Here is a 25,188-nt window from a genome sequence, read left to right as displayed (position 1 = left end):
CCAGCCTGCCTGTGAGCTCCGCCTGCGCTGTTGGGGCCACCCAGGCCTGCGCCTCTCCTTGGCGACAGCGTTCCCCATCGCAATGCTACGTTCCTACGAGTATCTAACAACCACTTCCCCATCCTTCCTCACCCTGAGCGGGGCACCCAGCACCTGTCACGCCGCCTGCCATAACACCCACAACACCTGCAGGATGAAAACGGACTCTGCTCCTCTGTCCACCCCGCCTTCCCGAGGAGCACTAGCGTGCAAGCCGGAGCCCTCCCTCCCGTGTCTTCTACGAACCCCACGTCTCGTCCAGCGTGCTCATGTTTTCATTCTTCTTCAGTTCTTTTCTTGTGGTTCCTCAAGTCCTTCAATCACATAATCCTATGCTGGATGCTATGTTTACTGTCTTGGTTATTTCCAAGGCCAGGGTGATGAGCTAAGCCGTCCACGGCTTCCACGTGGATTTGCTGCTTCAAACAAACGCTCCCCAAGTTACTCCTGTCCTGTGGACAGGACCTGCCTGTCCACATCCCTCAGCCTGCAAGTCAGAAGGATGGCACAGCACAGAGCAGACCTCTGGGTCACACCTGTCTGGCCAACAGGGCGAGCAGCACACACAAGTGTCCTCACCTGGGCTCCTCCTGTCTCGCAGATGTGCCACCTACGGCAGCACGCCCACAGGGACAGCCCTGCCTCCCTTCCAACTGCCCACGCCCCTGCAGACCACAACCCTAACCCCCAGGCAGCCCCCAGGTCTGCAGCAGAAGGTACTCGCCCTCACTTCTAGCTAAACATTAAAGCGAGTAACGGTAACAGTCTTTTGGGGGGGAGGGGTGAATACTTAGTCAGCTTCTTCCTTTACCAAACAAGAAATCTTTCTCTCTGCTCTGTTCCTTCTGCTGGTTTTGGTGAGTTTCAGGAGAAGGAAGCTGTGGCAAACATGATCTGACTGTCTGCCCAAAGGCCACTGTGTGGGCCCCCAGGTCCCCAAACCTGCCCTGCACTCCCCGCCGAGCACACTCGGGGGCAGGACTTTAAAAGCGTTGATAACTGCTAGTGTGTGCCTCTGCAGATAAGCTCTTCGCCGGTGAAAGGATGGACAGAAACTCGAGGACCTCGCCTCCCACAGATAATCAGCAGCACAGCTCACACTGACCCCAGGCACTCCTGGCTCTAACCAGCCGCAGGCTTTGGTCACTCACTCAGCCTGGCCTTCAGCTGCCTCGCAGGGCCACCAGGTCTCTCAAACTGCTGGGCCTGGAAGGCAGACTCTACCTGCCTAACCCTGACCCTTCCCGTGTGTGGGAGATTACAGGATGGAGGGGGGCAGGAGGCCTTTGGAAGGCAGAACGTATTTTCTCACTCTAAACCCCTGGGTTACTCGTCCATGGAGAAAAATCAGTTTGCTTGTTGCTTTCACAGTAAGTGTTCAATGATAAAGACTTTCCTGACATAAGAAATTCTAGTATTTTTAAACATGGCCACATTTCAGACATTCTGGTCTTTTACATATTTTCCCAAACAACTGGGAAATAATTTCAATGCCAGGTGTGACAGCCCTTCCCAGTCACATTCTTCTTTCCAGTCTTCTGCGACAGAGGCTGAAAGGACGATGGGAGGGTGCCCGCCTGTGCCCCAGGCAGGAGCCATGCCCTGGTCTGGCCGCTGGCTCGCAGGAGTAGCCGCTCGCTGTTCGGGCCTCGGCTGGCCAGCACCTTTCCCCTCTGCCTTCTCCTTTCTTCCAGCCCAGGAAGTGGGGTAGTTTCTGGGTGTGCTCAGCCACCCTGAGGTCGGACAGTGAGGTGTCAAGCCAGGATAAAAGCATTCCAAAGACCACATACCTAGCAGCGTGGCTGTTTCCTTAATTAGCTCCCCAACCTGCCACACTGTGTCATCAGCTCTGTCTCCCTCTACTGAGTCCAACCTGTATTTATGGTACATTAACACTCGACCAGACATCACGGAAGGCAAAGGAACTAGACAGAGCCCGTGGCCTATAAAGCTTTCAATTTAATTAGGGGAACCTGAGAACAGAGAGGTGCTACACCATTAAGTCCTAAGTAGTACAGTTCTAATTACAGCTGCTGAGAATTCAGCGAAGTTTAGATAAAGCACACTAAAAGTTAAAACTGTCAACTAAGCTCTCCAGAAAAAAGTAAAACCTAAAAGTCACAGATGGGCAGATAAGGAGAAGGGCCATTTTGAGCAGGAAGAAATAACATGAAAGTCCAGAGGTCAGAAAGCACAGGTATGTAGAATGCATGTGAGAAGTCTGGGGACCTGTATTTGGAAAGAAATACAAGTAAGTCTGCTCCTGCCAAGTCACATTATTTGCAATTCCTTGAACGTGCCAGGTTCCTCGGTGAACTCGAGTGGTCTTTGAGATTCTGCTTCCCCACTCTGAGACGCTCCCAGACGTCCCCCCGGCCAGTTCGGGTGGCCGGTCTCTCACCCTTCCCCACACCTCAGCACAGTTCTCCCTCCAAGCACTCGCTGCTCAGTGGGGGGCACAGCTTTTGCCCAGGGCTCAGACTGAGCTTCGAGGGGCTCATCCCTGCCCCCAGAGCCACATGAGGCCCCGAGGCGCCCCCGGCTGTGCCCGTGCTGCGGGGACACAGGCCTCAGCAGGAGGGCCCGACTACAACTCCATGTCAGGGCCACGCCGCCATAGACCCACAACTAAACTGGAACAAGCTAGCAGAACAATCGGCTACAGTTAGCCCTCGCATGCATGCATGCACACGCGCAGGCGCACACACACACAGAGCTGAGCAGGTCAGGAGGACACCCCGCCCGTCGTCCTCACCATCAGCATCTCCTGCAGGTCCTCCTCAAAGGCGTCGATGTTGCAGTCGGCCTTCTCGGGGCCGTCCCAGATGCCGTGCAGCATGAACTGGTAGTACTGCTTCATCAGGAGGCCGCCCTTCAGCACCTCCTTGCACTCGCGGACCAGCTGCAGGGGAGTCAAGGGTTCTGTCAGTCACACAGCCTGCCCAGGCCACCTGGTGGCTGTCATGGTTCCCACCTGAATCCTCAGAGCACGCAGAAAAACGGACCTTGACTCTAAACAACCTAAAATATTGTCCAGTTTCTTACACTAATACCTTAGAAGTCTCGACTGGATAAGAACAAGAAGTAAAAATAAAGCATTTAGTACTGCAGGAAGAATGCAGAGAAAACATCATGTAGGCAAAAGCTGATTTGCTAAAATATACCTTCCTACCAATAAATTTATATTTTTAATTATTTTTATTGTATTTTATTCCCCCATTACCATTTAGTCCCCTTATACTCCCCTCCCACAAATAAATTTATATAGAAAATAAATCCTGTAGGAAAAGATGTATTTTTCTACTAGTTTATGTTACAAGACAAGGTATACAAGAGAAAAATCTCCGAAATCTAGTCACTTTTAATCATGATAAAGATTCAAATACACTTAGCACAGAACGTGGTGGCCTTTCTAATAACTTAGCCTCGTTTACCTACTGTGATTTGTGGCTTTTCCTATCAAACAACTGTAATAATCACACACAGAAACCAAACCAAGATTAATCTGGTAAAATCAGACGGGAGCCACGGGAAATGAGGACACAAGAAGGTGAGTAAAGCCCCACTGTGTGGGCCCAGAAGGTAACACTGGAAGGAGGGAGGAGGTGGCCATGAGGCCCTTTCCTTTACGATGAGTGGACGCACGACGCCAGCACATTCCCAGGTGGCGGGGGCTGTGGGCACGAGCTCACAGTCACGTAAGCTTGAACAAAAATTAGCAAAGACACAAAAGAGCCTCGAGGTAGCTACTGATAAAGTAAACTGATATAAACTTTCTAGAATCTAAAAACATATGACTTCTAGACTACTTTTATGTTTTATACTCAAGAAATCATCAGAGATGCAGACTGTTACATAAAGATACAGTTATCACAATGTTATTAAAAACAATCAGTACTACATAAATCATGATGCACCTATATAGTAGAGCATTATGGCGCCCATGTAAAATCTTGTTTTCAAAATATCAAAGGGTAAAAACGCATCCCTACGTATTTTTCATTTTTAAACTTGTATGCGTACACTTCAAAGAGTATATAATATGCACAGGGAAACAAATGGACGAAAACACACCAAAATGTCCTGGAGATCACGCACTTCCACCTCCGCGCAGACTCAGTCCTGCTGGCCCCGCCCTCCGCCTGCACCCTTCCCTGTGCCCCGCCTGCCTCCAGAGCCAAGGAGCTCCTCACACTCCAGTCCCAGGGTGGACATGAGCAGTCTACAAACACACAACTATTCTTCACACTCTGTCATCCTATTTGTACAGTGTGAGTGTTTTGTAAAAATATTTCTACAAAACGATGTTTTTGTAACGGCAACGTCATAGAGCGTAAACACTAACACACTTCAGCACCACTCTGCCAGACACAACTGCTTCTAGCCATGAAGCCTGCAGCAGTGCAGAGCGGAAGCTGTCCAGGCACTCGGCGCACGCGACACAAGTGTCTGCACTGCAAGCACGAGTCCAAACTCCTGCCCTCGGAGTACCTGAGGGGCCTTTATTTGCTTACATGTAGCTTAAAGAGAACGAAAAACATAAATGAGAAGAACTTAAAGTAACTGTAGGTTTCCCGTCTTCAGAGACTGACACCAACAGGACGCGCAGGGTCCCGTCATGCGACACTTTCACAGCCTCGGGACAAGGACACAGCACGGAAAGGCTGAGCCGAAGTCCTGTCTTTGAGGACTGCATATAAAGCACATCTTCAGTTGCCCTGCCAAGAGCAGCTTGAGAACACTAACACACACTCGTTCTTCACTATTTGCAACAAGTAGGAAAAGATCCTCAAAAACACTTATGAGCCTGTGGGTGCGACAGTAACTGCTAGCCGTTTTTAAACAGCCTCGGAAACCAACCTGCTTAATACTCAGCAGGGAGGGCTCCCCGGCTGGCCTCTGCTCCAGCCGCAGCTTCAGGCACTCGTGGATGACGTTCAGCAGCACTCGGCAGAGCACGCGGAAGGCGGGCTCAAACGATGGGAGGTCCATGGACGTCAGCTCCTCCCAGGACACAGGGCTGCACTTCTGGTCCGAAGGGGGTGGCGGCGTGGACAGCTGCACGTAATCGGAGCCCCACATGGGGTCTGGGAATTCAGAAAACTGGAACGAAAATTCAACAAAAGTTAGAAGAACATACATGAGGTTATCGTTATAAACTATTATTCTCTGGAGCTGGCTGACAAATCTATAAAAATCAAAACTATACAGATAAAAATCTTTAGAATAATTTAACATTTCAGTATAGACCCAGAAAGTTCTAGAAGTATTAGAAAACTAAAATGAGGACTGAAATGAAATTGTAATTATTTGCCAAAAAGGTATAGTAGAAATAGAACCAAGTACATCTTTTTTACATTTTTATTAAAATGATCAGAACACTTACTTTTAAGATTATATACAGTATTATCCAGAACTATCCCTGGACTGAGAAAACCAGAAAATTATTACAATTCGAGAAAAGACTATATAACCAGGTAACCACTTATGTAACATAAAAAACCGTGGATCCAACAAATTTTTTGTCCATTTTTCTCGTAAGCTATTCTGAATAACACTGATAGAAAAGTAAAAAAAAGTTCCTAAAGCTGACCTGCTGGCCCCACTCAGTGTCCGCTAGCCAACATTGCCTGGCACCCTAGTGTGGCCCACCCGTCGTGCCTTCCCCCCATGAGGCACGGGGTCCGGAGCATTCCCCCAGTTCTGAAACCTCTGGCAACATCACAGTGACCAGCCACGGTCAAAGACTTTATCTCCTCCTCTTCTTGAGAAAACCAAAGCCATCCAAATTTGAAATTCTCACCTTCCCTACAACTCAAAACGGCACCAACTGACAGGTGTTCTGCCTCTAGCTGTCATTTGGACCTGCGCTCCCTGTTATTTCGGGGACTCGGCAGGTCTCCCTTAGCCACATTCTCTTGCATCCGACACACAGTGAAGCATCAAATTAATGCCAACTCTCAGACACACAGCTTTAAAGATGGAAACCTGCGGTGAGGGTGAGAGACGGACACTCCTGACAACACCCTGGGTTTCAACAGTGAGTGTCAGTGGGAACTTGCAATGCACTGCATGCCTGTGTGTACCTAGAGGCTGCTCAGACTGCCCATGAAAACTGAAACATGACCGGCCGTGTCAGCAGCATGGAACAATGCCAGGGCCCACACACGGTATTGGCTTCGCATCCGTGGCTGGAGGAGTGAGGCTACAGGAAGATACACTGGACTCCCAGTCTGGAGCAGATGCACGGAGAGCCCCACAGCCTGGCACACAGGATAACCAGGGTGGCGGCAAAGACTACTCACCAGGGGATGGAAACCGACTTCCGCCAAGAGTGACATGGGTACGTAAGTCACGGTTTAAGGCCACAGAGTGCAACAGCATGCAGTGTTAAATGGAAAGTGAGCACAGCGATATGGGTGAACCCAAAGTTGAGACTACGACCCACCAGTCACAGAACAAACAGAGCATTATATTGTCTTTTTGGGGAAAAGTACCTGCATTAGATACAAAGACATATTTATATGAGCACAGAAAAGTCTAGAAGATACAAACCAACTGCTACTCTGAGCAGGGGTAGAGGATAAAATGGTAACTTCGCTTTTTCACCTACTTCGAAAAAAAGGAGCAAAACAGAAGCAAGCACATTGGTTTACAGAATGAAGCACTAGATCAAAACAGACTTTACGGCTGTCCCTCACAAGTCAGTTCCTCTGCCTCCGGACTAGGGGTCACACAACCGACTGCAATGCCTGTGGGGCCGGCAAAGTGCTGCAGCCGGGAGAGCTCGGGCAGGTGGCCGTGAAGAGTGAGCAGCAACGGCTGTGTTAACGGGAGCTCCCCAGGTGCTGCCAGGTGGGTGACAGAGGCCCAGTGTCAACAGGCCTCCCAGTGTGTCACGGAAAACAAAAATTCCAGACTTCCATGGGAGGTCTTCTCATTTTTAAATGCTTGCTCCTAAGTCAAAACCATTTAAAGCTCCGCATGGGGCAGAGGCAGCATATGCCATGGGTCGGAACACAGCATACAGCCAGTCCTGGGCTCACTTCCCGCCCCAGCGCTCCTCGAGGCCAGCCTGGACTGCCACCAAGTGAGCTGGAAGTGGCGCTGCTGCTGCTGCTGCTGCTGCTGCTGCTGCTGCAGTCCCAGCCTGTTTTCTGCTGCAAACTGTGCCACAACTCCCAACCCCCCACATAAGTGTGCTGCCTTTAGGAAACACAAAACCTCAGGCAAGTGAGCGAGTATGTGCTTGCTAGTGCGCCATCTCCTGCACTAGAAAACTCATGGAACTTCACTAGAGAAACCAGACAGGTGAGGGCTGGCGCGAATGCAAAGCCCCCTCCGTAAACACCGTATGAAGGAACAGACTGTGAGAGGGGCGGGGGAGAGCTGCCCCTGGCCGCCCTGGCTGAGCAGGAAGCGCGCTGCAGGCCAATGTGCCCCCACCCAGTGCTCCCACCCACCCTGGGAGGCTGGGATCTGCCTGCACCCTGGAAGGGGTGGGTGCGTGCATCCATCAAAGGCCCTGGCAGATGTGCTTGTGTGGTCGGGACAATGTTAGCGCAGCACAGTCTGGGTCCCCAGCGCCTGGGGAGACTCCCTCCAACGATCTGCAGCTCCTGTGGTTCCAGCAAAGTCGCCTCCTCCCCTCACTTGTAAAACACAAATAAAGATGCCGTGCCACTCAGCTACTGCGTCTGGCACAGGGTGAGACTAGTCACAGAGCTACCGTCTTCACACAGGCGCAACCACGCTCCTCCGTGCCTGGCCCACTCCGCACAACGAGGGCGGCCTCTTTGGGGAATCTTGTGCTTGTAGAAAAAATTAACACAGTTGTTGTCAGATCCAAAGACACATGCTGTATCACTGGCCACTAAACTTAAAATAATTACATAATCATTTCTCATTCAAAAAAAGTAATTAACAGAATTACCAAAAATCCCCCTAGAATGTGAGGCAATATGCAAAGTCAGCTAATTTTTTCATGTATTACATTAAAATATAAATTTATTTTATCTTTCCCTTCTTCTGAAAATGTATGAACTTCACAAGGTAAATCAAAAAGAAAGGAGATTAACTACATGACAATCTGTGGCTCAAATATTTCAGGGGTATTTAGCATTTTAAATGCACAAACCCCCAGACTGCACAACACTGAGAGCGAACTCCAGTCTGCACACTCGGAATCCCCCAGGGCCCCGGGAGATCCAGGGAGAGAGTGCAGACAGAGATGAGAAATCTAACCCATCACAAATGTACGACTCAACCTCAGGAAAGCGGGTAAAGGGAAGCGGGGCTCACCTCCTGGACTTTGGGAAGCTGTGTCCCAGGAGGCTCAGGACAGAAAGAATGGAAGCACGCCCTGGAGAACCCCTCCTCTGGCGGGGGAGGGGGGCAATTCTGGAACTCCCCTGCATGGCCACAAGGGGCGCACCAACGTGCACATCCGCAGTGGCAGGGACAGGAGCCCAGGCGCTCAAACAGCAAAGGGAGGAGGCTGGGACGGAACCTGTGGTGCTGAGAGCAGCCAGGGCACCAGCATGAGCTCGGGTAACAAAGAGATACAGAGTCAACAGTGACCTGCGCACACACACGGGCTGGAAGACATGCCCGTCTTTCTCACTCCCTCTCTGGCAGGGCCTAGAAGCCACGACACCCAGCAGTAACAAACACAGGCAATGCCCATGTTTCTAAACACCATTCTCCAATAAGAGGCACCAGAGTTCCTTAGAGAAACTGCTGACTTCAGGACTGGGACAGAGAAAGTACGAGATGATGCCAAAGCGTAAGAAAGTGTTCAAAAAGCCCACGAAAGGCAACACCCCACACAGACAGATGGGGACATGTCTACAGGACCCAGAAGCCAACTGAAAGAGCTCCAATGGATAAAGCAGAAACAATTCGAGAAACAAAGTAAGTAACAATAGTATGGGATGGTAACGCAGACTAAAAAATCAAATAATGGGTGTTCCTACAGGTAAATGGGAGAGAGGAGGTGAGTCTCCCACACAGAGGAATCACAAATACCAGTAATACATGCACACACTCCCCATCCCTCCGGTGGGACAAATTCCCGGCCCCTTCAGTGGGAGCTGAGCTGGGGGGCTTGCTTCCTAAGAATGGAATGTGGAAAAGGAAAGCGGGAACTTATGGAGGGACCTGGCAGACACCACCTTAACCAAGGGGCCAAAGTCAACCTCCCCAGTGACAGCGTAGTGCCACAAGGGCACTTCAACCAGGGCGTTCGTGCCCAGGCCCATATACCCAGTCTGACCACGAGAGAACAACAGACAGAACCAGACTCAGGGACATTCTATAAACCCCTCAAACAAAACAAAACCAAAAAAAGGCAGAAACTACCATGGGTCAGAGAAGACTGGGAGGGCACATGGGCTACATGCAGCACAGCGTCCTTGACCAGATCGAGGGGCGGAGAAGGCACGTGGGTGGAAAAACAGAAACCTAAACAGTGCCTGCAGTTTAGTTAACAGGATTTTGTACCAATGTTATTACTCTGTTAATTTTAACAAATGTACCCAAGCTAAATAAGATTTCAATTAGAGAGGAAGCTGGATGAAGAGCATAGGAAGCTCTGTACTACCTTGGCCAGTTTTCTAAAAACCTAAAATTATTCCAAGATTACATATTTATTCAAAAAAGGAGACTGCAATTGCATGGGGGCAGTTTTGCCATCAAGGATAAGTCTGTTATCTATGTTTACAAGGTCTCTTGCTTTAACTTTTAAACTAAAATTGTAAATAATGTAAGTGTAAATAATACAACAAAACCTACTCTTTGCTGCAATAACTATTGGGGAGGGTGCCCAGAAACCCCTGCACTGCTGACATGACCCCTGCTGACCTTGAAGGAAGGTCATGAAGGGACACTCTGCAAGCAGTAGTCATAGGGAAGGAGCAGGACTTGGAGGCTGGGACGCCGGCACAACTTATGTGAAATGGCTACTGGACAAGCTCATTCCCAAAGCCTGACGCCAACCAAGTCTCAATTAGAGGGACACAGGCCACAGCGGAGAAACAGGGCACCGTGCTCCTGGGATGCCTTCAACGCCACGGGAACGAGGCGACCAGGAGACAAACAGGTGGGCATGAAACAGGGTCGATCTGGGCCCAGAAGAGGAGAAACGAGTCCTGGTCTACTGGGCCCTCGTTTTTCCCTCCTGCATTGTTATGTTGTCCTTGCTGCTAGGAATGAAACTCTGGCTCACGTTATTTGTTCAGTTACTTAGATTTAAATAAGTTTTACGTGATGGCCCGAGAGTCTGACTTATAGTAATTTCTCTAGATAAGAATTTCCAAGATGCCAACAACTATTTTACAAAGTGAACCTCAGAAACTAACCCACCTGTCAATCAGAGACCACATACGTCATTGGAGATGTGCCCTGAGGGTATGGATTTTCAGACGTGGGGAGCTATAAAGTTTTCTAATTTTGAACAAAACATTAGGGCTATGTATGATATTCATATTAATAAAGACAAATTGCAAATAGATTTTTTAGTGTCATTAGTTGCAATTTTTTCTATTTAAAAACTGTGCAATAATAAAATTTTAGAGGAAACTTGTTTTATAAAGCATGCTTACAAGCCAAGAATTAAACTAAGATCATATGTTACTTAAACTCTAGTTACAAGTATCTTAATCATAAGGAATAAGAATATAAAGACACAGACAAAAAAAATCAAGTATCAAAAGTGTATTTCTTATTTTCTACAAACCCTTCAACTATACTCATTACAGTTATCCCATAAGCCAGAAAAATAGCACAAACTAGAAGACACATACTGAGCATAACCTGAGGTTACTCAAACTGTTTTTAACAGCCAAGAGTGATAATAAAGGTGTTCTCAAACCTAAGGAGTGTTACACTGCTTAATATGCCTCTAAAATACACAATTCTTTGGTAATTAAGAGATAAAATACATTTTAAAAGCAAAAATATAGAATAGTCTAGCCCATACTGACTTACAGAAAGCGTCCAGGGAGGGAAAAAAGTCACTTCTTGAAAATAACAGTTTATATTCACCCTCTCCAGCATTTCACTATTTACGTAAATGTCTCTTTCAGCCTCCCGACAACCCTGTGAGGTAGGCAGGACAGTATCATGACCATCTCACAGATACGAAGGCTTCAGGTCAAAAAGATGACATCCTTACCGAGTTACGTGATGAGAAAGAGCTGTGTCAAAGAGTGGGACCCAGCTATTCGCCCCCACAACTGTGGGCCCTTCCCCAACACACTCGGTGAAAAGACTGAAGCGAAATCACCCCAGAGGGGAGTGCACAGGCATTCCCATCCGTACACCTCTCCTTTCAGAACTATGCTCCCGAAATGGGAATAAAAATGAAGTTGTACTTTCCCACTGAGTTCATTATTTCAGAGCCTCATCTTTCATTAATCTGGATTAACCTCCAATACAGAAAAATTTCTACTGTAGCTCTCGGTTACTCTTTCATTATTTTACAAACCAAAATTTAAAACAACAGAGTCTTCTGTACTTCATTTTTTTAATGAAGATTTTATTTACTTATTTTTAGAGAGAGGGGAAGGGAGAGAGGCAGAGGAAAGAAACATCAACGTACCCTCCACAAGGGACCTGGCCCACAACCCAGGCATGTGCCCTGACTGGGAATCGAACCGGCGACCCTTTGGTTTGCAGGCCAGTGCTCAATCCACTGAGCCACGCCAGCCAGGGCTGTACTTCATTTTTTTCTTAAGAAAACAATCTACAGATGATTTTAATAAACAAATCTTTAATCACACACATATTAAGCTTTGAATTTGTATGTTTCCTTTCTTTCACACCAAGGATAAACCCATTTCAGTCACATCTCACTTGGCCGAATGAAGGCACACACCTCTGGCAGAGGCCCACCACCATGGCTCCCTACGACTGTGTTTTTGAACAAGGTTCCAACAAAATGCAGTGCGTGCCTTCTCAGTGCTTCTCTTGTTCCAACATATCTAAGGGTGCAAAGCACCTCGTCAGCAGCAATGGGCCACTGTCCCAGAAGGCCTGGGGGAGAGAGTGTGGGCAACAGCACACGAGGCGCCTGTAAGAAGCCTGGACATGCCTGGCCCAGCCCTCACCACCACCCCCACCCGGCCCCTCTGCCCCCAGAACCACAGTCACAGGTGCACTGAAGAGTGTCACACCTCTTCGTTCTTGTCACTTCAGAACTAGGGCTTCATAATACAAACCCCGCAAGACCTCTGTCTGGCCCAGTGTCCTCACTGGAGCTGAACCTCTCGAACCAAAAACCTAGACCAAAGTCAGTCACCCCCGTCCGAAACACACCATGACCCCTCCTCACAGCTCTGTATGTGCTTCGCTGTGACATCTGCACTGGAACAAAACCTCACTATAAACAGTTACTCGCAGACAAACGGGATACAACTCATTCACTGTTAACAAAGGTGTACATAAAAATACCATTCAGAGTTAAAGTATTGTTCAAAAGAAAATCACAGTATGGACTTACACTGGAGATTTCTAATCAAAATAATACTCAAAGTAAACTAGGCTCCGACAGCTACGAGGTGTTCCCTTGTTCTGCAAACATCATACTGTACTGCATGACTGCTTGACCAGCCTCCTCGGGGTTCATGACCCATTAGTTTAAAAATAATTTTTCCAGATCGTGTGACAAACTGAAGTTTGCTTTTTTTTCTTACCAGTACAGACACAGGCACATGGCAACTAAAATGTAAAACTGCAGCCCCACACAGGTAGAGGGAGCCCCACAAGCCGAGTCCCTCTGTTCTCAGCCACGAGCCCACGCACACTGACCACGGAGAAGCTGCGTGCACTTGCATTCTCAAGGGCAACACCCACCAGTGTGGCCCTGAAGTCATGCCACCCTCAGCAGCAGAGAATTCCTACAGGTGCTCTTTTGCAAGGAGCCGCCCTTCGGCTTGTGACGTCTTGAAATTAACTTTCTTAACTGTCAAATCGAAAAGTGTGCAAAACCCAACTCCAAACCACTTCCTCTAACAGGCAGGCTCCTCTCACAAAAACCTACACCCACCGAACACGTCTCTGAAAATGACTGAGACTTCCCTTGGACCTCCGTCACCAGTGCTGACCCTCCCCAAAACGTGCGCCTTTTCTCCTTCCGTCATTCTCATACATCCCTACGACTCGTGTCTCAACATCTGGTGGCCAACACTGGACATGCTCTCGAAAAAGGAGTAAGCTATCGTGAAGAAGAGAGGGAGAACTCTGCACACCCATGACCTTGGATGCCGTACTCAGGTCAAAGTGTGTTAGCATCTTGGTGCCTTTTTACTGACTCACATTCGGCTGTGGCCGCCCAGGACGGGGCTTCTCCCCTCTCCACCGACGCCCAGTCCATCCCTCTCCAACCTGCATTTCTATGGCTGTACTTCTCCCCTCCACACACCAACCTTCTACCTAATTCACTAAATTCTGTGCAGTTTTCATAGATCCATTTCCCCATTTATCACAACACTTGACAGAAATGTTTAAATCTGCACTGTAAAATAACTACAACTTATGCCTTAACACTCTCAAGAGTGTGAAATCGCAATAATCAACACACACTGTCACTCCCAAGCGGTAATGGAATTAAGGACAACAGCACACAATGCTTTCTGGGAACCTACCTCCACTGGACAGTCACTCTTTACCAGGGCTACCCGTGCCCTTTGCAGGGAACCATCCATCAGCTTGTGGAGCCTTAAAATGAGCTTCCTCAAGCCCATCTGCTTCAGCGCTTTGTCTACAAACGGTCTGTAGATGGAAGTCAGACAATGTCTGCGAAAGCCTGCTTCTGTGCTGCAGTCTGCTGCTCCCCAGCCGCCAGCATCGTCCTCCGACGCACCCCTCTCGAGCTTCTTAGACGGGCGGCTCTGCGGCTGGAGGGTGCCAGTGTGCTCGGCAGGCTGCCTGGTCTCGGGGACCCTTGGATCGGGGACCTGTTCTTCTCCACTCTCGTCTGCGCTACTTTCCAGCTCTTTCAGATCTCCTTCCGTGTCGTCACCCTCATCTTCTGGCTCGTCGTTGCCTTTGGACGACCTAGGGGAAGCGATTTCAAACACTGGCCAGCCAATGTCTGACAGATTCTTGATGCCCAAAACAGTGCCCATAATCCTTAACTTCTGGTTTAGGTCTTTCGTGACATTTAGCCACAGGCAGAGCGCCTGCACCCTGTCCTGGAAGTCCTTCGCAGCGTACTTTTCGTAGTCCTTCTGCAGAGCCTGCAACGACGGGTAAAGTGCTTCTATGTACTCCAGCAGCTGCATGATCCGTCTGACCTGCTCGAAGGACACCCTCTGGCGCTGGAGGTGCTCATGGTACGTCGAGTAACCCAGAGCCCTGGTTCCAGGAGGGGCTTGGCACTGCCCTTCCAGCGGAGCACCATTAAAACTGGCCCCGTTTCTGACAAAGGCGTAGCCCCCATAGTTAACTTTGAAGGTGAGGATTTCATTGATGATGTCTGGTATGGCTTGGCGGGCTGTGTACAGAAAGAGGTCCTGGTCGTTGATGGTCCGCCCCGCGTGCCAGGCTTGCAGCTCTAACCAGATCAGCTCGTTCGATCGGTTGAGCCAGAAAGCGGACGTACTCTCCTGTCCCCTCTGCTCCCTGTCCTTCTTCTTGGAGACTGAGGTAAGCTTTAGAAGAAGTCGTAAGGTCTCAAAAAACTTCAAGCGGTCTGCCGGGCAGTCGGTCCTGGAAGTCTGCCGTGCAGTCCGTGCTATGGGCACAGGCACAGACACCGGGAGCTTGGCGTGGCTGCAGCCGAGACTGAGGTAAGGCTTATTGAGATCCACGTCTGGGATCGGCTTTTTGGGCAGGGACCCGCCCACGGAGTCCAGCATGAAGGAGCACTGCACGTTTTTCTTGTGGTCACGCTCCGTCGTCCTGATGGCCGCTCGGATCTTCTTCTCCTGCTTATAGCTGTACTCTTCCACGCTCTCCCCAACTTTTCCAGTGTCTTTATGTGGCGGCTGGCTTGATGCATTCATTTTTTCTATTAAAAAATAAACATAACAGTATGTTACCAAAAAATATGAAGCTACTCTCAGTATTTTCAATAAAGCTGACAATCACATGTACTTGTATCTTTAGGCTGTTACTGGGGGGAAAATTGTATCATATGCTGAAAACTAAAAAAAACAAGTATGTACATAACATTCCTTTCTAAATTGTTAAAGACTTCACCCACTGTCCCTGCTGCACTGGACTCGCTCCAGTGTGACACTTGCCACTGCTAGGTCGGCGGGGCCGTTCCCCTCGACACCACGAGGCACAGCCGCCCAGCCTGTCACGCCTGCACCAACCACCACCTGCCTCATGAGAGGGGACAACCATGGGGCAGATGTTGCCGAAACCTGCTTCAGAAAACACCTCCGAGTCCTTCCTTTTCTCCTTAACTAAATGAATTAACTCAGAGCAAATCACAAATCTTCTGGGTCACTTTTCCCACTGGTACAATGAAGCAGATTGAGGAAAGAATGCTTAAGGCCCTTCTCATAGAAACTGAAAGACAGATGACAGGCAAAAATCTACACCTTAATTTATTCTACTCCTGGGTTTCTTCTCAGCCACAAACAAATGAACAACAGCATTTTAAACTTCACATTAAGAAAACTGAAGATGACATAAATTAACTTAGTGTCATTTGCCTGGGCTGTGATCCTGGCACATATCATCCAAAATGAATGCAAAGAAAGTAAACATCACACTTTTCCTTCAAACGATGGTAAAAAAATTCTTTTAACCCCAGAGTTTTTAAATGAACACACACACACACACACCCCTTCCTGTTGGCCCTTTGGACACAATTAAACACCTACACCTTCCTGAAGTCCCCTGTTCTGCTGCTTTCTAGATGCCACGGTCTGGGGGCTCTCTTCTCCCCCCAAATCACTCCCTTCCAAACTGCCACCTCAGAGCTTTGCTCACTCCAGGGGAAGCCCACATATTTCGAAGCCCCCCCCCCCCCCGAGAAACTCCTTCTCCCCTCCTCCTTACCAGCCTGGCAGCGCCCAGACCTGTAACACCGCCCTGCTCTCCCTGCCGCCCTGCACACACGCTCTGCTTCACCGACTCTAGGACACACGTTTTGTATTTGTACACCTCTGAAATTAGAGTATGTGTTGTAATGAATGGTGACATAAGTTTTAGAAACATTCACTAATGTATTTCATTTACATTTCCATACATATGTATATATAGATACACATTAAAGTAATATATACCTAAATATAAGCATAAAAGAGTTCTTCGAAAAAATAATAAATATTCTAAGTGTAAGAACATACTATGTCACCAATTGTAAGCGTTTCTTCTTAGTACATATCATATAGTATGCCTTGAGATGTAATGAAGTAGTGTATAGTTATAGGGGTTACAGACTAATGTACTCAAAATCAGTTAAGCAAAGAAAATTTGTTAAAGACCAATTGACCTCCTAATCAATTAAATTCGTTTTTTAATTGAATTTATTGGGGTGACACTGGTTAATAAAATTGTATGTTTCAGGTTGCAATTCTGTATTACATCACCTGCATACCGTATTGTGTGTTTACAACCCCACATTAAATCAAACTGGTTGTGAAATAAGAATTTCAAAACAAATATTCCTAGGAACACTTCCAACTTGATTCACTGTAGGTTTAATTGCCTTTATGATTCCTCAAAAAAGGATTTTGTCTATAGGGATTTGTGCTTATTTTAATATAAAACTATTAAATGAGGAATATTTTTAAATGATGCTATTTTTTAACTGCAGTTTTCATCTATTATATTTCTGAATGTCTTAAAACTTTTTGTACAGTCCATTCAAGAAACTTCTCCACAACTGTACTGTTTCTAGCTAGAAATGCATATCACCTCGCATTCACAAAACACTTGCCAAGCCAGCCCTTGGCCTCCCTTTCGCTGTTTTGTTTAACAGTGTTCTTTATACCTTTATTAACACACACATCAGTGGTTACTGGAAAGCAAAGTAGCCGGTGCTTCCAGATTTAACCACAATGCACCTCACTGTTTGAGATGCACCGTGTCTCTACAAAACACAGAGTGGTGTGGACATACGTGGTGGCACCGTGTGAGGCTGGGGGTAAAGATAACGATTCCCGTCTCTAACACACTGAGCTTCGTGTGCCTACAGGACACTGCAGGTAACTGGTTTGTGTGTCTCACTCTCAGGGGAGAAACTCACAGATACTGACTGAGGAACCACCAGTCTGTAAGGCGTCATCTGATAACAGGACCGCGCACAACACCGAGGAAAAGTGCGGAAGGGAAGCGAAGCAAACCTACAACGCATTAACTAGCCTGTGCTTCCAAATAAAGGCCTCAAGCCCATTTTTACACCGAGACAGGTATTTTAGGAAGCCTAGAAAACCAAGCTTCACCGATCACTTACAAATTTTGGTAAGCCTACCTCACTTCAGCAAGAAATGGTATCTTACACAACTTTTTGTAATCCTGTGTTTAGAAAAAGTGGAGATTTAATATCTGGACCTACAGTGTGTGTGGAGAGATCTGAGCCCCAGTCTAGCGACCACGCAAAAAGCAAATACACCTGCTTCATCAGCGCTTTCCAAACCCCACATTCGGATAGAGAGAGGAAAGCAAGAAAACTCTCTAAAGACTGGTGACAGGGCGGCCTCTCAGCAGCCCTCCAGGACCATCTGTGTGGGGGATCTGAGAAGCATCGGGGGTCAGGAGGACCTCTAAGCTCAGACGCAGCAAATTCCCCAGGACTTTCCACTCTGTCTTGATCCACTCGGACACAAGAGAGCAACTTTTATTAGAAGTTTTCTTAAGTAACTAATAGACCATTGCATACCAATAGACAGGTTCGTTCAGTTTTCTGTTAATACTAAATTCCTCTGTAATTAAGAAAAAGTCAAACACAAACAGAGCTTTTGAAAAGGAGAATGGGTGAAAAGTACACAGAATGTTTTCTGTGACAATTCTAATCACAGACTACAACACCAGTTCCTAGTAGCTTCAGTAAGACTAACTGGGACGTCTGGTCCCCCAGGGTGGACCTTGGTATTGCAGTTGAAACAAACTCCCCGGAGTCATTACTTTTTCCTTTGGTCAACCAGGAGGAAAAGAAAAACAACATTTATAACGAAACCAAAGGCAACCACATGGCAAGCAACACGATTCGCACGTTTAAACAGATAGAAGACGACAGACTGGCCTCTGCAGCAACAACAGACATCCTTGCCCCCCCCCCCACCCCGCCCCGCCCCGGCAATGGCTCTTTGGAAGACGTACAGAACGTATTCACCCGGAGCCCTCCCGTCTTGTGTGGGAGTCGTGCTGCCGAACTCCACACTCCGCCTTCCCTGAGCACTCACAAGGGTAAGCGGAACCACCTCCTGCGCCCTGCCCTTCAGAGATGAGACGGCCACTGGGACAGGGACACACTAGCCTGCAAGGTCAGCATCGAAAGGGGCTTTGAGACCTGCGAATTCAAGGCGCTCTGATTTCAGTGAACATAAAAAATCACTCAGGTTCTTGCTGAAATTCAGATTCCTGGGCCCACTCCCCATGTCTCTGATTCAACATGGCTAGAATGAGGCCACCTTTGGGGAACACTGTTTTTAGTCGGTCCTCTCATTTTCAAGGTCGGACTTTTATAGAGACTATCGTAACCCTCACCACAGCATCACAATGGGAACTACCACTGAACGTGGGTGGTTGGCCACGTGTCAGGACTGGCATCCTAACCAATCCGCGCCATCACACCACCTTCACACAAAGTTGCTCACGGGGCAGTACAGGCTGACCAAAGAAAGGATGAGACACCAAGTGCCAGAAAGGACAGGTCACAGCAGCCCAACTGATCCGTAAAGGCTCTGAGTAAGACCGAGGGCTTGACCAAGGGTCTTGAAAAATGGATTCTGCTTAACCAAGGGTAGTAAGGAGGGCATTTTAAGACAGAGAAAAGCATAAAAAGAGAAAGGCAGATAAGAAGAGAGTGTGGCTGCTCATTTTTATAAACAGTGAAAATATTTAAAGAATCATGTCCATATAAACAGTTCATGACCATGGCTGCCATCTGCCATCACACCAAAAAAATAGTGCACACCAGTTACCTGCTTACCCAGGTATTCCTTTGGGGTTCTCAAGGTTGCCTGCACTTACGAGGGGGGGCTGGAGGGCCCAAAGGCTGCGTGGCTGACCACATACCGAACCCCCACAGCTCTTGCACGTGGGCAGCAGCCAGCAGCTTGGAGCGAGGGCTCAGCTCACCAAAGAGCCACGTCTCCTGGTGCTGTGCCTGCTTGCCCCTCGCTACGCTGACTCTGGGCTGGGCTGGCCCTGTGGAGCCAAAAGGATGCAGCCCAAGTGCCACTGTGAGACGTCCTCGGCTAAGCACTAGAACGTCCACATTTTCATCTATATTTTCTAAATCCCTACAATAAACACATCATCTTTTGCAGAAAGAAAACAGTTATCTAGAAGCTTGGTGTCCAGCACCTTAGACAGCTACAAGTCTAATGGAAAACGGCAGGAATGGAGCAAGTGGTCTCCAAGACCGCTTCCACGTCGAGACAAAGTCTGTAACCTCAGGGGGTAAGTGGGGAAGCTGAGGAGGAGAGAGACGACCCCCCCTCTTCTTTCCATCCCCACACAGCCCAGAAGGGCAGAGGAGCCCGACACGCACACAGTGGCCAGGCCGGCTCTCTGCCCGCTGTGGGGAGGGTGGCCCGTCAGCAGCGGCGCTGCGTGCGCAGGGCTGAGCCCTGCTGCGGCTCCGGAAACTCGCACGTCCAGTAGCAGTTCTACACTAGGTCCCACCACAACCTCAAGCCTTCCGGCCTGAAGAGAAGCTGCTTTAAAACCCCTGGCCTCGGTTTCTCAATCTATAAAAGGGGCACATTGCAGCCTTGACCCTGCCTCAAACCAGGGTGAGCCCACAAGGGAAGGGAAGGCAGAGGAGCTGCCGGCACTTGTCACTTCACCACCGCGGAGAGCACAGGCACCAACCGCCATTCTGCTTCCGTGACACTGTCTGGGATGAGGACCTTTGTTTTCTCAACTAAATGAAAAAATGTATTGGAGAAAAGCAGTAAGGATTGGTTTTATTTTATTTTTCTTTAAAGATTTTATCTAGTTATCTTTAGAGGGGAAGGGAAAGAGAGAGGGGAGAGATACATCAATGTACAGTTGCTTCTTGTGGGTCCCCTGCTGGCAACTGGCCCGCAACCCAGGCATGTGCCCTGACTGGGAATCGAACCGCGATCGTCTGGTTCGCAGGCCCACGCTCAATCCAGAGCTACACAGCCAGGGCCAAGGATTGATTTTAAAAACGAGAAACTGCAATGGAAAGCTATTAATTTCCAAAGGGAAAAAGGGGTTGGCGCAGGCCAGAGTTAACATCCAGTGGCCAATCAGGCTGAAAAGAAAGTGAAAGAACATCTCCCCTGTGAGAAAGAAAGACAAGGCTCCCTTAGGAATCCCGGCTCAAGCAGACAAACAAAAGAAAGCCCATCTCTCCTGCCCTCCTCCTTCCTCCAGGAGCAGCCATGACAGGGACACAGAGTGAACCTGCCAGCTCCCCCCTGTGCGGAGCAATGTGGGGACAACTGTGGGGTGGGGAGGCTAGCAGAACAGGGAGAGAGCACAGGCCACAGGAGAGAGAAACAGGGCTGGGCCTAACGTCCGCAGGAGGCATGGGATGGGGAGAGTTCTCGTCCCTGCCTTGTCCAAGCAACAGATGGACAGATTCCAGAAGGTTCTGCAATCAACTGATCCGTTTTAGGACAAGTCTGCTGAAATTGACAGGGAAATTCTCATACCACAGGCTTCAGTGACCTGGGTCTCCATGCCCAAAAGTAGGGTCCATGGAGGCGGAAGGTCAGCAATCTGGCCATCTACCTCGAACGAGAACAGCTGTGGCATGCTAGAGGAAGAAACGGAAACAGAGAGCACTCCCAGCTTTTTGGAGCTGCGGGACCCTGAACGCAGAGGAGCAGAACTCAGCAGAGGTTTCCAGCCGCCCAGGGACACCTGGGGAAGAAAGTCTGGAGCTGCCCCTCCAAACGGCCCACTGCGCTAGTCCTGACTGGGAGTCAGAACCCAGGCCCTTCAGCCTCTGAGACCCACAGGGAAAAAAGAAAGCTGTAGACAACAGCATGGAGGCTGTAGGGCAGGGGTGGGGGGCTGCAGGGGATAAATGGAAATGGAAAATAAGAGAAAGGAAGAAAAAAGAAGGCCTCCATCTCATACAACCACAGCCACCCAGGACGAGTATGTCGACTCACCCACCCTTAGCCTCTTCCACGACCTCTGTACTCCTCTGCACTCAAAAGAATGCAAGTAACTTTAACAATTACTCAGAAGAACCCTTTCTATCTTGGGAAACTGAACTACTTCTTTACTAATAAAACAGCTCGTGGTAAAAATGGAAAATTTACACATAAAAGCAACATTAAAATGGAAGTAAAATAAAAGGAACGCCTAACGCTAGGGCAGAAAGGCCCAGGCAGTGGTCACTGTACACAAAGACTGCGGACCGAAAGCACCGTGAGTGCCCACTGGGGGTGTCTCTTCAAGTACAAGGCTCACCTTTCAAACTGGAGCGGCTGGCGGGCCTCCCCACAGCATTCCTCTGGTGTTTGGCGGACATGCGTTTCATCTGCCGAGGGGTGCTGGGCGGAGACGTGCCGTAGAGGTTCTCTGTGTTCACCTCGTCCGAGAGCTCCTCCACGTCGGACTCGGAATTCCCGCGCGCCGGCAGCCCCCGCGTGCTCTCTTGCCTGTGAAGGGCAGGGGGCAGAGGGGACACTCAGGAATGGCGCAGTTGAGTTTCTCTTAAGAACTTTCCTAAAGCCTTCCCGTGGCTGCCCACCCTGCGCCACCACCTCTCCGCGCTGGTGGGAGCTCACCAGGCCTTCTCTCCTCCACAGGGAAGCGAGGATGGCCTGCGGCTGCTGTTACCCACTGGCAGAGTGATGCACAATGGCTGTCATCTGGAGGCTTCTTTGTAACAAACGAAGTTTAACACTGAAAACTTACAGATTAAGAAAAAAAGAGCCAAGAACTAAAAGACACACAGCGAGCAGAACTAAGAAGGAACCAGGCGCTCACCGCGCACAAGCCGAATGGGTGCGCCGGCAGGCAGAGCCCTGCCCTGGGCCTCAGGGCGCCCCTCTTGGAAGGACACCCCACTTGGAAGGACATGCAACAGAAAGCACAGGGACACTTCGTGAGAGCCGGGCGGCCAAACAGAGAGGTCAGCTTGCCCACGTTCTCTGATCAACACTGCAGTGCCCAGGGCAGGTGAGGGGGTGGGAGGAAGGATGCTGTGGAAAAGGAAAAGAAATTAGTTTGTCCTTGCCTTCAAATGCAATTCCTCATTACTTTGTTCCCTGCAAACACTTCCTGCCAACTCTTTGTCCTCAGCCAACTTCTCAGATACTAATACTGTTCTATTGTTGCAAAACAAAAGGTAAAACCTAAACACACACAATTCCAAAACAGCAAACTGGAAGAAATCAATCAGTCATCAAGTTTCTTTCAAACATTTATCAGTCTGAATATTCTTTATAAAATACACTTTATATTTTATTTTTTAAATATTTTATTTATTTATATTTAGAGAGGGAATGCAAGGGAGAAGAAGAGGAACATCAATGTGTGTTACCTCTCACATGCCCCCAACTGGGGGACCTGGCCCACAACCCAGGCATGTGATGTGCCCTGACTAGGAATCAAACCGGCAACCCTCTGGTTCGCAGGCCGGTGCTCAATCCACTGAGCCACACCAGCCACGGCCACTTCATATTTTATAAACCTGACAACTATACCCAGGATATAGCCAGTTTTTTTCCTGGTAGTCTATATCCTGATATAAATCAAATCTATTTCAAAAACAGGGGAAAAAACACTCTAAAATGTATGATACCATTATATTGAATTGGTCTGACAAATAAAACTTCAGAAAATAAATTACCTTTCACAAATAAAAATGCTGTGCCATTATACAAATTTCCAGTACTAAAATCCGGGAAGAATCCCTGTGACAGGTCAAAGCTGATTTGTCATCAGACAAGACTGCTCTCGAGACTCTGGTGTGCACACCCATAGGACACAAGAGTAAAACACCCTGAAAGCTAACTACAGCCAATTAAACCAAGAGAAAACTTAGAAGTAAGTTTTAAATGCACCTACTCCCTTAGGCTATCTTATTATTGAAGTCTCACAAGTCACATGACAGTGTAATTTACAGACTTGAACTTCCCTATATCCATTGCTTCTACACTCACTACCAAATACTTGATCTGGCTGATGAAAGGGCATACCACAATGCCAAGGTCGCTGATTTCACTCCCATTTGTGTTGATGATCACTACTAACACAGCTTTTGGGATGATTAACAGCAAAAGCTTTGTGGTGTGAGGGGCAACTTAGTTAGGTTCAAATCCTGCCTGTCTAGGTTACCAGCTCCGTGGGCCTTGGTCCAAATATTTAAAATCTCCACGTTGCACACACACAAAATAAGGATAAGAAACCCTTGGACTCCATGCCAGAGATTAAATCCAACAGCGCACGCTCAGTAAAGGAGTGATACTAGAGGGAGGTGGCACTAAGTGATGAATGCCACTAACCCTCCAGGCCTCGGGGTCACTGCACTTGCGAGGGAACCTACGTTCTTTAGCATCTGCTGGGCACTGAGAGAGAAGTTCGACATGAAGTTCAGCACGATACAGGACCGGAAACCATTTTAACATTTTCAACAGTGTCTAAATTCTTTCAAATTCAACGTTATTAACTTTTTCTCAAATTCCCCCTTAAGATAACAGTCAATGGTAAAAAAGGACTTTGTATTTATTTTACTACTTTTTTATACCTCCAGTGATTTCCGGCACAGTGCTCAAATTCATTCAGTATTGTCCACAACAAGACATTTCATGTATCAGAATGGTAATCACTGGAGAGCTAGAGCACACACGTTTAGTCAATCAGATCCCTCAGGACCGGACAACAGGGAAGGCCCAAGGAACAGAAACAAGGAGCCAGGTGTGGGCGAACAGACACAGCCTCACTCAGAACAGCCCTCTGCCGCGCACATGTGCACACTCGAGAGGCAGGAGACCAGTCCCAGCCTTACCGCACCGTGCCTGCACACACGGGTAACTTTCCAAGACTAACAAGAAGACTAATTTAGAATTTTTCAGGTTAACGTTGTAAATATTTCAAGAAATTCAGGTGTCAAGATTCAAATAAATCAAAAGAATGGAAATGAAGGCTATGCAGAAACCACTGCCGTTTCAAACGGGCAGGCAGGCGCGGGAGCGCGACGTGTCTCGTGAGCCCACAGCGGCAGCGTGTGGGCACAGGAGGCAAAGAAACACCTGTGGCCACGGGGGAGGGTCTCCTGAAGAGGGACTGAAATGTCTGCGCCTCCGGGAGCCATGTCTCCTAACAGCCAGCACCCAACAGCCATGACCTCAGGACAATTTACCTCAGGTAAATACCCCTGGTCTAGTCCACATGGAGACTAACTTTAACAGAAAAAAAAAAGAGTCTAAAAACATACATTCAATAAAAATTTTGTTAACTTTTAGGAAGAATATAATTTGAGGAAACAAAAATATGTTTCATACTCTCCTCCAACTGTGAACAAAATATTGGGTTGGCTAAAGGTTCGTATGTTTTTTCTATATAATGAGACACATTTTTCATTTGTAATGGTAACTTTATTGATTTGGATATTTTGAGTATGTTGACTATCTCCCACGTGGTATAACACTGTTCTCAATGTCTCAATTTGATTGCTATCGACTCCAGCTGATTTACTGGACTGTGGAGCACCATTCAGCATGAAATCTGCAGCGCGAAACTTCGCAAACCACTTCTGACATATTCCATTAGTCACAGCACCTTCTCCGTACACTGCACAAATGGTTTTTTACATTTCAGTTGTGTTTTTACCTTTCTTGAAACAATAAAGCATAATATGACAAAAATGCTGCATATTTTCTCACATCTTCAACACTAAAATGGCTACACGAAAACTCACCGATTTTAATCAGTTTTAAATGCACACTGACATGACAGCTGTCACAACACAATCTAACAAAGCTGTTTCGATGCTACGAAAGCCTTCCTGTGGAAAAGCACAGTTTTGACCAG

At 48.0% G+C, this 25,188-nt stretch overlaps 1 protein-coding gene across 2 annotated transcripts in view; it reads right to left on the bottom strand.

Moving 5' to 3' along the window:
* Positions 1-25,188, bottom strand: part of MAP3K4 (mitogen-activated protein kinase kinase kinase 4) — an 88,406-nt gene that overhangs the window by 34,196 nt on the left and 29,022 nt on the right. For both annotated transcript variants that reach the window (XM_037059227.1, XM_037059287.1), the window contains exons 2-5: positions 21,619-21,809; positions 13,683-15,049; positions 4,900-5,142; positions 2,795-2,941 (exon numbers count right to left, since the gene is read on the bottom strand). In XM_037059227.1, the coding sequence (XP_036915122.1) occupies positions 2,795-2,941; positions 4,900-5,142; positions 13,683-15,049; positions 21,619-21,809 (1,948 nt within the window). The remainder of the gene's footprint in view (positions 1-2,794; positions 2,942-4,899; positions 5,143-13,682; positions 15,050-21,618; positions 21,810-25,188) is intronic.

Source organism: Sturnira hondurensis, unplaced genomic scaffold (assembly GCF_014824575.4).
Source record: "Sturnira hondurensis isolate 20B ecotype Veracruz unplaced genomic scaffold, ASM1482457v3 Scaffold0000167, whole genome shotgun sequence".
Classification (NCBI taxonomy): Eukaryota; Metazoa; Chordata; class Mammalia; order Chiroptera; family Phyllostomidae; genus Sturnira; species Sturnira hondurensis.
The sequence above is the reverse complement of the archived record's forward strand: the minus strand, read 5'-3'. Positions and strand labels throughout refer to the sequence as shown.